This window comes from Chanos chanos, chromosome 10 (assembly GCF_902362185.1).
Source record: "Chanos chanos chromosome 10, fChaCha1.1, whole genome shotgun sequence".
Taxonomy (NCBI): Eukaryota; Metazoa; Chordata; class Actinopteri; order Gonorynchiformes; family Chanidae; genus Chanos; species Chanos chanos.
In genome coordinates, this window is record NC_044504.1 from 1,865,224 (window position 1) to 1,880,000 (window position 14,777).

Consider the following 14,777-nt stretch of genomic DNA (forward strand, 5'->3'; position numbering starts at 1 on the left):
TGAACAAGGAAAAACTAGGAGTGTTTATACAAAAACAGATTGACAAGCACGCCCAAACCTCCTAATAGAAGAGCCCTCTGGCTTCATTCTCCTAGCAAAACAAAGCCATAGGGCTCTTCTATTAGGCGGTTTACAACTTGCTGTAAGTTAACTAACTCAGAGTTTTCACTAAACCTGCTTTCTGGAATAACCCCCCCCCCCCCTTTCTGGAATACCCCCCGGAATACCATTCCTGCCCTTATTTCTCAAGTAAAGAAACTTTAACTGAATTCCTATTGCCTCTGTCTCTGCGTCTAACACTCTGTGCACAAGGGTAGGCTCTGGGTTTCCAAACTGGAACCCTGGGTTTGAATTCCAGGCCGGCCTCACAAACTTGTGTAATTACAATAAACGTTAACACAAAAGCAGCTTCACAGAGATGTGGACTTCAGACTTCCACTGACTGTACGCGGCATTGTACAACATAGACTTGACACAATCATTTATGATTTTTTTAAAGCTTTATTTTAATTCACCGGTGCTCAAGCATAGAGATGGAAGAGGAATTACAAAAGAGAGAAAATGCTAAAAAAACCACATGTCATTTCAATATTTTCTCTGTTTGTACGTCTGTACAGGAACTTGAGGGAGAGCTTAAAGAGAAAGATGTCACAATTTCTGTGCTGAGAACAGTTCTTAACCAGACTCTGGAGTGGTAAGACTGATAAAACATTTTTTTCTTTAAACATCACTCTAAATCCTGCTGTCCTCACCATAACAGAGGTTTGGTGTCACCTGTTTTTGTGACAGACCTGTCATCGTTGGCAGTGGGGCAAAGGCCAGAGGATAATCAGACCAGCTCTTAAGTCTCTAAACGACCGTTTTTCCTGAGTGACACCTTCTATTAAAGCGACAAAAAAAAACCTAAAATGATTTTTTTTCTCTTCATTCACTGAACTCTGTAGGAATGTATTGGAGGTTACCTGGTTATTTTCTCCTCATTACTGTCACCTGTCCTACCTTAAACCTCATGACTGTCACCTGTCCTACCTTAAACCTCATCGCTGTCACCTGTCCTACCTTAAACCTCATCGCTGTCACCTGTCCTACCTTAAACCTCATCGCTGTGTGTATTTGTCATACAGATACCTCTGGGCTTCAGAAAGGCATGTACCTATTTGAAAGCTGATTGGCTAATCACAGTCGGTCAAACACACACACACACAGTCTTGATCAGGGTGCATATTCCCCTGACAACACTCACATAGTTACTCAGTCATTTATTTTCATTTGTACTGTTTTTTTCAATTTCAAACAGTTCTTTACCTATACAGACATTTGTGTAAACGAAAACAGAAGACCAAGGTAATGTGTAGAATCAATTTCAAGGACGGAATCCATACCACATTGTTTAAAAACACATAGAAAAATCCATCCAAAAATTCATCTGTAATAAAAATAATTTCGATTGACTATCACTAACTGTTTGAGAAATGTAAACATTACAAACTTTATCTAAAAGCAGTTTGCAGAGATGTTGTGCCGTTGTCAGGCATGAATGTTTTGTAAATGCTACTTTCTGATGACTTTTACGATCAGACTGAGGCTGGGTGGAAGGCCTTTGGAGGCGGTGTTTTGGGAACGGGAAAGACGACCTTCTTGCGCAGAGTGAACTCGGGCTGGGGCATTTGCTTTTTCACTCCGGATGAGTCTGTCTTTCTGCTCACATCGTTGTTTACTGCAGTTAAAATGGAGATCAGATCACATTCCCTGCTCATGCCGAGAACAGAACAAAAAAAAAAGATATGTCAGACACGCAAGTCATGCACACTTACAGTAGCCTAACTACATTAGCCTTACTCAAATCGACCAGTTTTATCAGCTCTTTCTCCTAACAATGATCTGATCCACTGGACATGCTTTGCGTTGTTCACTCATCTCAGAGAAACATATTTTATGGCCAGTCATTTGCTTACATGGGTACAAACTGCTCCAGTTTGTCGCAGAGTGATTGAATGAACCACGTTCCTGACTTCCTGTCTCTGAAAGACACAAAATTGGGCACAGTTGCCATGCTGAGCAGGAAGTCGGCGTCGTCTGGGATGGACGCCTTCGGAACCACAGCGTCGCTGACGGTCGTCGTCTCTGAACCCGAATCAGAACCTCGGGCGTCGGCCCGGATGAAAACCACCTGTTGTTCCGCAGTGCCTTGGCACGCTTGTATGAAGAAGAGCTTTGGCTTCTCCAGCAGGGACGGACAGTTGTGGCCGGACAGGGGCTTGGTCAGCTCCCTCAGATCCACCTCAGCCTCATCCACCCCGTACACTGCCCGCTCCTTCCCATGACTCAGCACGCAGAGCGCCAGGCAGTCCGCCTGCATGTGGTCTCTGCGCCGCACCCCCTCCACCAGAGACAGAATACGCTGTCGACTGCAGTCTCGCTCCACCTGCACCTCAAACCCCAGCCAGGTAAACACCTCCTTTAAACGCTCTACAGAACCACAGAGAGGTGCTTTTGTTTGTTTATTTATTTATTTATTTAATTATTCGTTCATTCATTCATTAAGTCTCCAATGTCATCCATTGATCAGAATTTCCAAAGGAGCTGTGTTTCGTGTAACAAAAACGGATTCAATTCATTTTCAGCTCAAATTAGTTCAGGAAATTAATTGGAAAATTAAAATAAAGGAAATGTATGGAGAATGGCAGAGTTAGATTTAAAATGAATGAGATGAATGGCCTAAATGAAATGAATGAGATGAATGGCCTAAAGCAACTGAGCTGGGAGCAGAAGCCGTGGGAGTAGTGAGTGTTCAGAGTCCTTACTCTCATCCACATGGGTTCCTTCTCTGGTTCTCAGGTTTTTACATTTGGAGAAGTCGTGGTTGTTGATTATCAAGCATAAACCTCTCTTATCACCTTTCATCTCGTAATTTTCAAGTGTCTGTGATTAAAAAAAAAAAAGTAAAACAAAGAAAAACCACTAAACACACAAGGCGTGTTGTGTCACCACAGGAGCTGTGGATGTCTTTTTGAAAGTGATTTCACAAACACATCAATGCGATGATATCACAGTGGAAACATTAAAACATAACGAGTCACAGTTTGAAAACAAAACGACTACTTCTTCTGACTCGCCCAGTTTTGACACAGGGCCCAAAGCACCAAACTCTGCACGTTCACTCAGGCAAGGTTTAGTCTTCTAACCAAAGAAACTGCTTTAAAAGTTATAGTATTTAGCTGGTTTATTGATCCACGATCATTTTCTTTCTTGGATTAGTTGCTTTTATACTGAAGAGATCCAACGCCAGAGACTCCTTTACCTTTGTTGGGCTTGCTGCAGAGACAGCCATGTTCACTTTTCCAGTTTCAAGCAGCTCATGAATTTTCACTCTGTGGCTTCGAACTGCGAGACAGAAACAGAGAGACCTCAAGGTGAGATCAAGCACAGAGGTCAAAGACAGAAAGGATGGAGGAGACAGGATGTTTTGGCAGGGTGTAGATGGAGGAGACAGATTGTAGGTGGAGGAGACAGGGTGGACATGGGGGAGACAGGGTGGACATGGACATGGAGCACTACCGTCACTAATCCTGAGGCTTTGCAGCGTGTTGTTCAGTCCTTGATCAGTGTTGTCATCTGAGATTCCTACACAGTAACACATGTCATTTAAAGACTGCAGTCTGCTTAAGATGAGCCAACACAGTTCAAACAATGATCCAAAAGATAACAGATCTTTCAAAAATGAACGCTCCCAAAATGTATGCTTTTTTGTCATTTCATTTCAAAAGTACAGACTTGCTGTATTTTTGGTCTTTTGACTGTTGAACTCTTAACTGTTGTAATGTTAAACATTCTGTGTTTTTACAATTACCCTTTGGTGCAACTGCACTTTAAAAACAAATGTAAAAACACTATAATCATTCTACCATTAAACATCTGAATTCGTATTTGAGGCAGAAAGGACATTTCTGTTGTTGAAGTCAGTACATTAACACTGGAGACTAGTACGCCCACATTCCACCTGCTGAATGGTGACATTTATAATGTTTGAAGTAATTTACAGTAAGGAAGAGAGGAACTGTCCATTCAGCAGGGAGGCTGTGGAATAATTAGGAAAATACACACACACACACACACACACACGCACTCACACACACACACACACACACGCATGCACAATGGCACTGCAGTTTTTCTGCAAGCACACAGATGTTTCTCTCAGAAAAAAAAACAAATATCAACATACCAGATCTAGAAATCAGCCTGGGCCTTGTCTGGAAAGGCCTGCCACTGTGGTCCCTCTGAGGTTCCACATATGGAGAAGAGACCTCCTGACCTGAGATCAGACCGACACATGCAGGAGGGGAGAATGAGTGGGTATTTAAATTACAGACAGGTTTAAATTTGATTTTTTTTTTTAAAAAAATGCATTTTGTCTGTGTGTACTGTACCCTGTTCACTGTGTGAAGCAGAGACAGCTCCTGTGCTGGGAGGCAGGGAGGAAACCTGGGGACCAAAGGCAGGTTATTAATAAAGGAGAGAACAGATTCACATGACAGTGCATGGGGTCAACACATGGAATGAGTCCTCACGGTTATGTGGCTAATTTTGCTGTTCAGTGGATCATTAGCTTACGAACGTCAGGACAATATTAATCACAGTACCCACATGATCTCTGACTACAGATTAACACACAGGGTATAAAGGTGTGAGTGGTGGTGGGTTTTTTGTTTGTTTGTTTGTTTGTTTGTTTGTTTGTTTTACCCGGTGTGTTTCTGAGGTGTCCGAAGGCCATCGTGAGCTCCACTCGGGCTTTGCGCCAGTCTCCTGGGCTATGATATCTGCTCATGTCAACACAGCACATTCTCATGTTAAGCTCACACTGTATCAGTCTCTAAAGACTGACCAATGTACATGTGACCAAAAACAGGGAGGTATTCCGGAAAGTGGGTTTAGTGAAAACTCTGAATTAGTTAACTCAGAACAAGTTGTAAACCTCCGAATAGAATAGCCCTATGGCTTCATTCTCCTTGCAAAACAAAGCCCTAGAGCTCTTCTATTAGGAAGTTTACTACTTGCTCTGAGTTAACTAACTCTGAGTTTTCACTAAACCCACTTTCTGAAATACCCCCCAGCAACAACAACAACAACAACAATAATAACAAAGAACCATGTTATGTCAGTTCTCACAAACTTACGCGCATTTGTTTTGAACTGGCTAATCTTTCTTTTCAAATTTGGATTGATATCACCGATGATCCTCTCCAGAAGGTCTAAGTTACTGGCATCCAAACAGGCCTCCTTCTCCATCTCCAAGAGCACTTGGAGCATCGTCTGAAAACATGGCTTTCATCAGTATAAGGCTGAAACACAATGTTGAGATGCCTTCTACACACCTTCTGTCCAGCTTCTGCATGTGTTTAGATAAAAATTACAAATGCTTTACAACGTAAACTTTATGAATTAGCACTCATAAAAAAAGAGTACACTGTGATATCAACTGCAAATTAATAAGGAAACTTCTCAGTGAACATAAAAAAATAATGTAGACCAACAAAGGAAATTCTTTCATTTCTAACATTCGCAGACTGGTCTCTCAGCCAGGGTGCCACTGTCAGCGTTCTTCAGCATCAGGAGGGTGTTTTAGAAAGTGAGTTTAGTAACTCTGAGTTTTCACTAAATCTGTTTTCTGGAATAACCCCCAGGAATTTTAACTCAGGAATCTCGGGAATGTTTCTCCGATTTTCTCTTCGTCCCAGTTTGTCTACATTCTCACCGCTTCCTCCTCCAGTTTCCTGCGAGGCAGCTTCTTCTGCAGTAGAAACTTGACACTCTTCAGCTCGTCCTGTGTAATGTTCTCTGACACTTCAAACAACAGTTTTCTATGGGGTCCAATAAAGAAAAAAAAGAAAAAAAAAAAACCCAAAAAACTTCAGAAGAATTTCAAGCACTCTCGAAAATGTTAGATTTCTCAACGCGAAGCACTATATACAACACACCTCTGTGTTTGGCTAAACTGTATACTCTTTCGTTTCAGAATAATGATTTATCTCTTAAAGGCAATCTTTTAGCACAACAGGATGAGTTATATCTGTGTTTCTTTCTGGGTAGATTCTTTCCCACGGTGACAGACCATCTCATAAAAACTGTATTTCAATGAGCCGCTACACACGAGGAGAGCATGACGTTCACCTGTACGCAGAAATGCAACCCTCTCCGTGCGGCACCTGGGTACCAAGTCCCAGGTCCCGGATCAGGCTGTAGCGCTGAATAATCTGGAGCAGCTCTGTCAGTAGTGAGGGGTTTTCTGAGCTTAAGAAATCTTGTGTCATGAGCAGAGAGAAGAGCTCGCTGGCACTGGACAGTGAGCTGAGGTCCCTGTGCAGGAGGTCCACACAGAGGAAAGACAAGGCCTGGACTTCTGCTCTGCTCAGGGCCTGCTGCACACGCAACAGCTTCTGCTGGAACTCCATCGCCTGCAGACACACAAGTGTAACAGTGTGTGAACAAAATCAACAGCTCAGTTATGAGAAAGTATCAGTCAGTTATGACTACACCTAACATTAAAAACACACATTAAAATGACATTAAAAAACAAAACAGCAATCTTGATTTCAACCAATGGCATGTCTGAAACAGGTACTACTGCTCCGAAAAAGCTAAAAACAACCTATGCCAAATCATAGCCACTGACTAAAATTGATTTTGAAACAGTAAAAGGCAAATTACTGCATATTAAAGATATCCACCTGCTAGGGGGGAAATTTTATTTTATTTTATCAAATCCACTAAGTGTTCATATAAATCCTTAAATAAATGACAGGATACAGAAAAAAAATCAGTGTAACTAAGTTACATCACCATAACTGCAGTAACGTAATATCGGGTCAGAATTAAGACGTCTCTGAATTGCGCACAGTACCAAAGGGCACCTGGCAATTATGAACATCTATGGTTTCAAAGTAGCATTTACAACAAAATGTCACTCCTCTACACACACATTCAGTTTCCTAGGACAACAGTTCCCAACCGTAAACTGAACGGGATTTCTTTGACAGCCATAATTATAAAGTCTGAGAGCTCAGGTCTGTACAACAGTTTTCCTCCTTACTACCCATCTTTTGAACGTGTAACGCATTTTGCTGTAAAATGCTACCTTATATGTTGAAAGCTGCACTGTAAAAACAGAGAGACTGAATTGTAACCTTAAGGAACTAAATAATCATTACGTTTTAAGAATCGGAATGCCCTTAAAATGCCCTTATTTGTTTTGATCAGACCGCGCACTAAGGGGCTGTGTGAAATGAATGACTGGCAGATCTGTTGAGTGTAAAATGTGGAAACCTGGGGTGTGGTTTCTTACTGGTAAAGTCTTCGGACGCTCACGAACAACATCACTACGAGTCTATCACATTTCGATAAAGACTAAAGTGAGCCGGCATGTTGACAACCTCTAAACTTTTTTTTTTTTAAACGACTATAGTAATCTTTTCCTGATTTAATGTAGCGTCATTTTACATTCAAGACGACATCTGCATCTTTTTATGCACCGAATTCTAAAAAAAAATTTAATCTGTTTTTGAACCCTCAGAAACTTCCTTTTACGCAAACTGGTTTATCTAAGGGAACTTCTAGCACCGTACTAAAACGGAAGACATCTATGACAAAGCACCTGATAAAATAGTTTCAGTCCGAATCAGAAGCTGTGACATCTGCTGCTTAAACGTGCTTAAGAGAATTGATTATTCGATTTATTTGGGGCTATGGTTTGTCTCCTTTCTCACTATTTCCGCTAGAGACTTAGTTAGTCCTGCACCGTCACTGTCATACGCCGGTGACTGTCATCAAAACTTCGATGTAGACTCAAACAAACGTGACGTTTTGATTTTTAGCCGAGCGGTCATGAGCAACTAACTCAAACAACCACAGAATGCAGTGTAGGAAGACAAGTATTGATAAGATAGAAATGAATCGAAGTGTTCGCCAAGCGTGTCTTCACGAGCTCGGAAGGAAACATCAGCTTTCTTGCGCTGAATTAAAAAGCAGAGTTCGTTTCAATGATTCTCGAGCGGCTTCTCCGAGATTTTGTTGACGGGTTATATTTGTTATATTTGATAACTTACCTTGGCGCCTCTAAAGCGTAGAGCTCTATTATCGAATACTACTGAAAGAAGCACGTCGATATTCCATACTGAACTTCTCTGTGCGATTCGTGTAAAAACTACTGAATTAAGTTGTAGTCTTCAAATGTTTCAAGAAACCGGAAATACGAAACCGAAATTGAAAGTTCATTGGAAGCTGATCCTAGGGAGTTTCCACAGGCAGGGATAGAGGCAGGGAATAAGGTTAGATGTGGTGAGGATGTGAGGACGTGCCCTGGTCATTTATTACCAACACAGAATAACCACCAAATGTTGCTCTCAATTTTTTTTTATTAAACAATACACGTGTAAAAAACGAATGTTGTGGGGGGTTTTTTTGTAGTCTAGAAGAATTCTTTTTGTAGTTTAGAGGAACTCTTTGTCCTTAAGCGATTTTCTCCTGTCAAACCGCCAAGTCCCACCCGCTGTACTTGGATCTTGAACCAACCTTGGGTGAACTCCTTTAATTTGGAGAAGTTAGTGTGCACATCTTGTACAAATGATTCTACAGGGATACAGAGAACAAATACAATCAATGCAAACACCATTGTTCAGACAGGTTATGGGTGATAAGTCATGTGCTCTGTGTTGTTCTATAAAGAAATCCATGACTAATGCTTGGGTGTGCCACTTACGTCCACTTCTGCTGTCACCTGCAATGTGACGTTCAGCTGAACTTTGTATTTCGGAGAGACATTAAACTGGCATGTCACTGGTAGCCCAAAGCGTTACGGACGTAATATTAATTTGCAGGATCGATTTTTATTATTATTACTTTTTGTTGCTGTTGTTGAGAAAAATCACTGGAAGGTATAAGTGTATGCATCAGTACAGTCAGGGGCACGTGCTGCTGGGCGCAGTGTGAAACAGCATAATAAGCTATATTCCAAACGCCAGTTTGAGAATATCACATTGAAAATCAGAAATTTTCCATATGCATCAGTTTTTGCCATATGTCAAATGTTGTCAAAATATCTTTGTAACAAGACTGTCTTTGTCACTTTACTGTGTAGATTTAAGCGGTTACTTACTGTCAGTGATAAGGGAGCGCATAGCTGTGATCCGCTCTTGCGGGTATGAGGTCTGACGCCGACCCAGTCCGTGGGTTCTGGACAGCACGCAGTCCACATAGATGTCCCAGAACACCTGAGCCAGGTCCCAGAACAATGCGCCATGTTTCAGATTCTCTGAGGACTTGAGAAAGATCATCAGGTCCCAAAACGCGGGCACTGAATCGGCTATGCGTGGTGAACGCATTTCAAGAAGCAGAGCGGAGGACGAATCCCAGCATTGCGGATCGGCCCGGCTCAGGGTGAGCGGGTCCACCTGACCCGGCTTCTGACCCTGCAGCGGCACCGCGCACATGCAGCCAATGAGCAGGACTTTAGCAAGACGCATACTGAGACACGTGCAGTCCATCCGCAGGAGAGACAGGGAGAGCATCTTTGTGCACAGTGATCAATCTAAAACTGTGTTCAAAACAAAATGGCTTGATATCATATCAGTACTTTTTAGAAAATGACATGTAATTGGGATGATAGTCTTAAAGATTTATCTGTCTTTGTTTATCAAAGTCATCTTGAATTTACGCAAATTACAAATTAGAGATGAGGCAACCTAATTAGATGGAATCATGTTCGCATGTGATTATTTCAAAATTCTAAAATCTGTAAAAGTTAAATTCAGATTAAAAATAGGTTGCGATGACTAATAAACAATCGTAAAAATTTATTGAGCTTTTTTTTCCCTTTTTTTAAAAAAAAAAAAAAAAAAAAATCACAAATGGAGATATACTAATCCTGGCAAACCTTCTCTAAAGACAGATGATGAAAGGGGAAACATTAACAGATATTGAACACATTAACAAAAATATGTGCGCTAGACTTTAATGCTATAACAGTTGATTTTAAGTAATATTAAAACTACGAAAGCCGTTATCCAATCATGGAGCACTTTATCATTCCCCATAATTTATAACAACTACCACAACAGCAAGGAGAAAAGCAGGACAGACTTACCTTGAAGATGCCACAATAATCAATGAAATCGTCAAGGATTGTTTGGGAGAGCTCAGCTCATACGTCAGCCTAATATGAGGGGCTGGACAGCATAGAATTTCTGAATTTATTTCAACTCTTTGTTGAATGGCAGCCGCTTAAATGCATCTGGTTGCGGAAGAGAGACTTAAGAAGGGACCATATATTAAAATCTATGTGAGGGATCGATAATGGAGAAAATAATATGCCTCACGAAATAGCGTATAGAATGACTGGTTTCTCTTGTATGTTGTGAAATTAAGTCTCGACTGCTTGATTAATAAATGAAAATTCTCTCTTCTCCTGCACGCAATTCCTGCGCCGCTCTCAAATTACTTAAACCTAGATTTAAAGTAAGCGCAAAACCCTCTTTAAAAACTTCTGAGAAAATATGAGTTATGATTAGAAGACACTTATGACTTAAAAAGTGAAGAGATATGTATGTATAACTGTGCTTTCATGTATTATGTGCTCCGTTCTTATCATTTGAACAGTATTCGCGATCCGGTGAGAGATCTCCCGTGTCATACGTGACGTGCCAAATTTGTCTAAGCTTTTCTGCATTTGAATCAACGTGTAACTGACACTTTTGCGCGCTGCATTTGCGCCACTTCTGCGGAGGCTTTTAGCGAAATGCCACATGAATCAGCGGAGGCCGAGGTAATTGCAGCTTTGCGAGGACAGTCAGCCGTTTCCACACACGTGGGGCTGTCAGTCCCCCATTCATTCCACTAAATGGAACATTAAGAGGAATATTATGATGAAAGTTCAGGCTTTATGTGTCACAGGTGGTTGAATGGAATGGAACGCCTGAAGTACCATTCAGCAAATTTCTCAACGGTAAAGTAAAAAGAGGGAAAAAATAAAATCAAAGGTTAGAGTGATTAGGTGCAGGAAGTTTGGTGTATTGTTTATAAGGATGGTACAGTCATGCAGCTTTGCATGAAGTAGTAATTATGAAATTTAAAGCTGAAAACCAACCGACTTTTTTTTCTCAACACAGCCGCGCAATTCTTACAGCGTCAGGAGACATTCACACCTTCATAGTCTGTGAGCCACAGTTTTGCTCTACTAATGTTGGTTCGTGGGACAGTAAAATGGTGCCTCTCCACTGTACTGCAGTCTTTAAGCTTGGAACGCATGTGTACATGACTGGTGCCCAACGCATGAAATGGAATGATTAAATAAGTGTGACAAAACACGGTCTGGCCACGGTGAACTGTATGCTTATATGCTTACGGACATAGTGTCATCTATACAGGGTGAAAAAGATCTACATAACACGCTTGTTTTATAAACCACGTTCGTTCAATCTACACTGTTTCATCTCTTTTGAATTCTACCAGTGACTTTTTTAAAGTCTGTTTGGATAAGGTTAAATATGACCTGTAGGCCTACATGAAGAACTACAGTGAAAGTAGTGCACAAACGGGACACGAAGAATAACTTTAAAACGTCTGAAGTTTATTCCTTGTTTGTTTAATCATGAATATATTTCACTTACACATGACACAGACTGGGAAAGACACTGTAGCAGTAGACATTGTTGTATAAGACAACCACAGTGTCGGGACGGCGAATGACAGTTCTGGTGACAAAAAAGTGAATTCTTTAAAAGTGACTTTTAAGCTTCACTCTGTATCGTAGATGGGAAGAATGATCAAGTATTTACCATAAATAAATAAAAATACGTTGTAGGCTACTCCACAAATGCAAATTACACTCCCAGGAGTAGCCTAAAGGTTTTATTTCGGTTACTTTGAAATTATTACTTATGATTCACACATTCATTTGAATGTCATCGACATTTTCTCCAAGATTTGAAATGTCTTATTATCCATGAACTCTCCAAAGCGGAAATCTCGCATGGTACGGAGAGGGGTTCGCACAGGCTTCTGCCGCTTATCTATGTGACGTCACACATACCGCGTCTCTTCACGTTGCGAAAATCTTGGCATCGTCGCGTTCTAGATGTCGCTACACCTACATAGACGCCCCGTGACCGCCGACTAGAAGGGTCACCGACGATAAAGGGCATGGACTCTGGTAGAAACTCACACCCGAGGGAAATAAGCAAATTTCGCTTCCTTGGAACCCCAATCAGCGAGGGATGTTTACTTGTTCAGGACCATATGATTAAGCTTGCTGAAAAAAGGAAATGGTTAAAGAACCCCCCCCCCCCCCCCCCCCCCCCAAAAAAAAGCCTTGCTGGCAACGTTGTATAGTTGACGTAATAATAATCACACAAGTTAACCCTTGGGTTTGTGCAATTTCCTCCTTTGCATAGTGAATAAAAGCTAAATCTATATGTATATGCCTATATATATTTACTTGTCAACATGCACTTAGAGTACAGTACAGTTGGAAAGACTTGAATGGGCTGTATAGGACCATGGACTCTGGCCTTCTATAGTGAATACATGCAGATGATCAATGGAGCCTAAACTGGAAGATTGAATGGTAAAGTCAGAGACACTGGTGATGTTTGGGGTTGGGGTGGAGGACAAAGTGCTTAAAGTTTATAACATTCAAAACAGTCACACATTTCCCCTTCTACTTCGATGGCTTTGAGTCACAGGTCTTACGGGACTCAACTCACAGGTCCCAAAGACTTACATTACAAAGTCTTACATTTCTGGGTCTCTGGAATCTTGACACTGAAACAGGTCTCCATCCGCTTATTACACTCCATGGACATTCAGTGAATGGATTACAGTACATCTGGCAAGTTACTGAAACTGAACAAGTACTTTGTTGGATTACTTGTGAAAATCTGTTCAAATAGTGTTCAAATAGATAGAGGTCGTTAATAAATGGCCACACTAAATTACATGCTCTATGAAAATGAATTAGTCGATATAAAATGATGTTTTCGTTATTCAGCACCTGAACTCTGTCTCCACTTACACACGTATATACAGAATACAGCCCTGTTTGACTACATGGCATGGACCACACACAAGATTCAAGGCAAACACCTTGAACTAGTCTTGTAGTTTGGTCATGTGAGTGATCGTGGGAGTTGTAGTCCTTGCTGGCTAAGATTGGGCTGTATTTGAATGTGGTTCAGTTAAATGATACTTTTCTACGTATTGATTGCATTCTTAGCCATGCACAGTCCTTGGTGAGGGCCCCTGATGCCAGGGGACGGCAACTGATGTGTGATGTCATGCCTGAGACAGGGGAACCTGTCAATCAATAGTTTTAGACGAATGAGATTATGTAAGGGGTGGGGCGGAGCAGCTGCATATCTGTGCGGCAAAGATGATTTGTATTAAATTGTCCACTTGCTGGAGATCATCTTTTCAAGTATAACTAAAGCCAAAGAATAGAGCAGCAGTATAAGTGTAGTCCAGCGGATCAACAGTAAAGCCTCAGAGGTGCGTGCTTCTTCCTCCCTCCTCTAGATGGCGGCGGCATTGGGGTCGTACCTCCGCTTCTGGACGCTCCTTGTCGTTCGGGAAAGACATTGAAAGGATTGACAGAGGACAGGGTCAGTGGGAAGCAAAGGTCTGGTGAGTTTAAGAAAGCGAGGTATAGAGATAGCTACACCAGTCTCTCATACTACTACCTAGTCTATTTAAAAACAAACAAACAAAAAACAAAAACAAAAAACCCCAAAAGATCACAGTTGCAAGCCCAAATGAGTAATCATTCCACATCCCCATGTTACAGAACTCACAGATCATTACTCTCAGAGCGTTTGGCTCTGTGATGATCAATCATTCTACAGTACATTATGTCTCTCTGTCTGCAGCATCATCGTACTTCAATAGAGTGTTTGGTACTGGTGAAGTAGACGTCCTTGGATCAGTACAACTGATAATTTGTATGTAAATGATAAAACATCTTAGGTTTCATTTCTTCTCCAAACTGAGAGTAAAGAATGAACCTATGCTTTTTTTTTGTTCTCAACAGAGAGAGAGAGAGAGAACGAGAGAGAGAGAGAGAGAACGAGAGAGAGAGAGAGCGAGAGAGAGAGAAAGAGATAAAGAGAGAGAGAGAGAGAGAGAGAGAGAGATAAAGAGAGAGAGAGAGAAAGAGAGCGAAAGAGAGAGAGCTTTTTTCTTAGCAAAAGACTGATGCCATCAAGTTACATCCTAAGAGTTCATAAGATGACTAGATGAGTTGGTGCATTAACACAGACAACAGTGATGAGAGGGGCCTGGCTGCAGACCTGGGGAAAACAGAGCGACCGTCTTACACTGGGCCAGTTCATGCTAACTGTCTGCACAGGAGCTACCACAGCAAATGAGCTACTCAAAGCCCAACCCTAACGCTAAACTGACCTTACTCAAACCTTACTCATTAGCCCAGTCACAATTAGCCCAGGTCCAAGACTGCCAGGCAGAGGCCGTGGGCCTGACAGAGCGCGTCTCAGTGATCCAGGGTCTGCAGCCATACCCAGTTAGTGACAGAGAGTGGAGTGACGACTCTCCCCACACTGTGTGGTCTGGGGAGGGCCGTCTGGACGTCTGTCAGGCGAGTAGCTGAGGTTTTTTTTCTGTTTTTTTTTTTTAAAAGGAGCCACTATTGCCATGTGTGAATCATGCAAGAGCAGCATCTGTCCCAGGTCAGTGTGTGTGTGTGTGTGTGTGTGTGTGTGTGTGTGAGGCAGCAT

General features: G+C 41.6%; 3 protein-coding genes across 3 annotated transcripts in view; all 3 read right to left on the reverse strand.

Moving 5' to 3' along the window:
• Nucleotides 1-1,514: 1,514 nt before the first annotated feature.
• Nucleotides 1,515-8,169, reverse strand: casp10 (caspase 10, apoptosis-related cysteine peptidase). The gene is made up of 11 exons (XM_030786525.1): nt 8,103-8,169; nt 6,172-6,455; nt 5,756-5,861; nt 5,178-5,313; nt 4,744-4,820; nt 4,431-4,485; nt 4,226-4,315; nt 3,302-3,384; nt 2,805-2,922; nt 1,956-2,469; nt 1,515-1,749 (listed from the first exon to the last, which is right to left on the reverse strand). The coding sequence occupies exons 2-11, from the start codon at nt 6,450-6,452 to the stop codon at nt 1,575-1,577; spliced, it is 1,635 nt and encodes a 544-aa protein (XP_030642385.1). The 5' UTR covers nt 6,453-6,455; nt 8,103-8,169; the 3' UTR covers nt 1,515-1,574.
• Nucleotides 8,170-8,464: 295 nt separating this feature from the next.
• On the reverse strand, nt 8,465-9,563 carry LOC115822618 (protein FAM237A-like). The gene is made up of 2 exons (XM_030786527.1): nt 9,152-9,563; nt 8,465-8,625 (listed from the first exon to the last, which is right to left on the reverse strand). The coding sequence occupies exons 1-2, from the start codon at nt 9,561-9,563 to the stop codon at nt 8,465-8,467; spliced, it is 573 nt and encodes a 190-aa protein (XP_030642387.1).
• A 3,996-nt stretch (nt 9,564-13,559) lies between these two features.
• The window catches only part of adam23b (ADAM metallopeptidase domain 23b), a 29,788-nt gene continuing 28,570 nt past the window's right edge, over nt 13,560-14,777 (reverse strand). The window contains exon 26 of the mRNA XM_030786529.1: nt 13,560-13,605. Coding sequence (XP_030642389.1) covers nt 13,560-13,605 — 46 coding nt within the window. The remainder of the gene's footprint in view (nt 13,606-14,777) is intronic.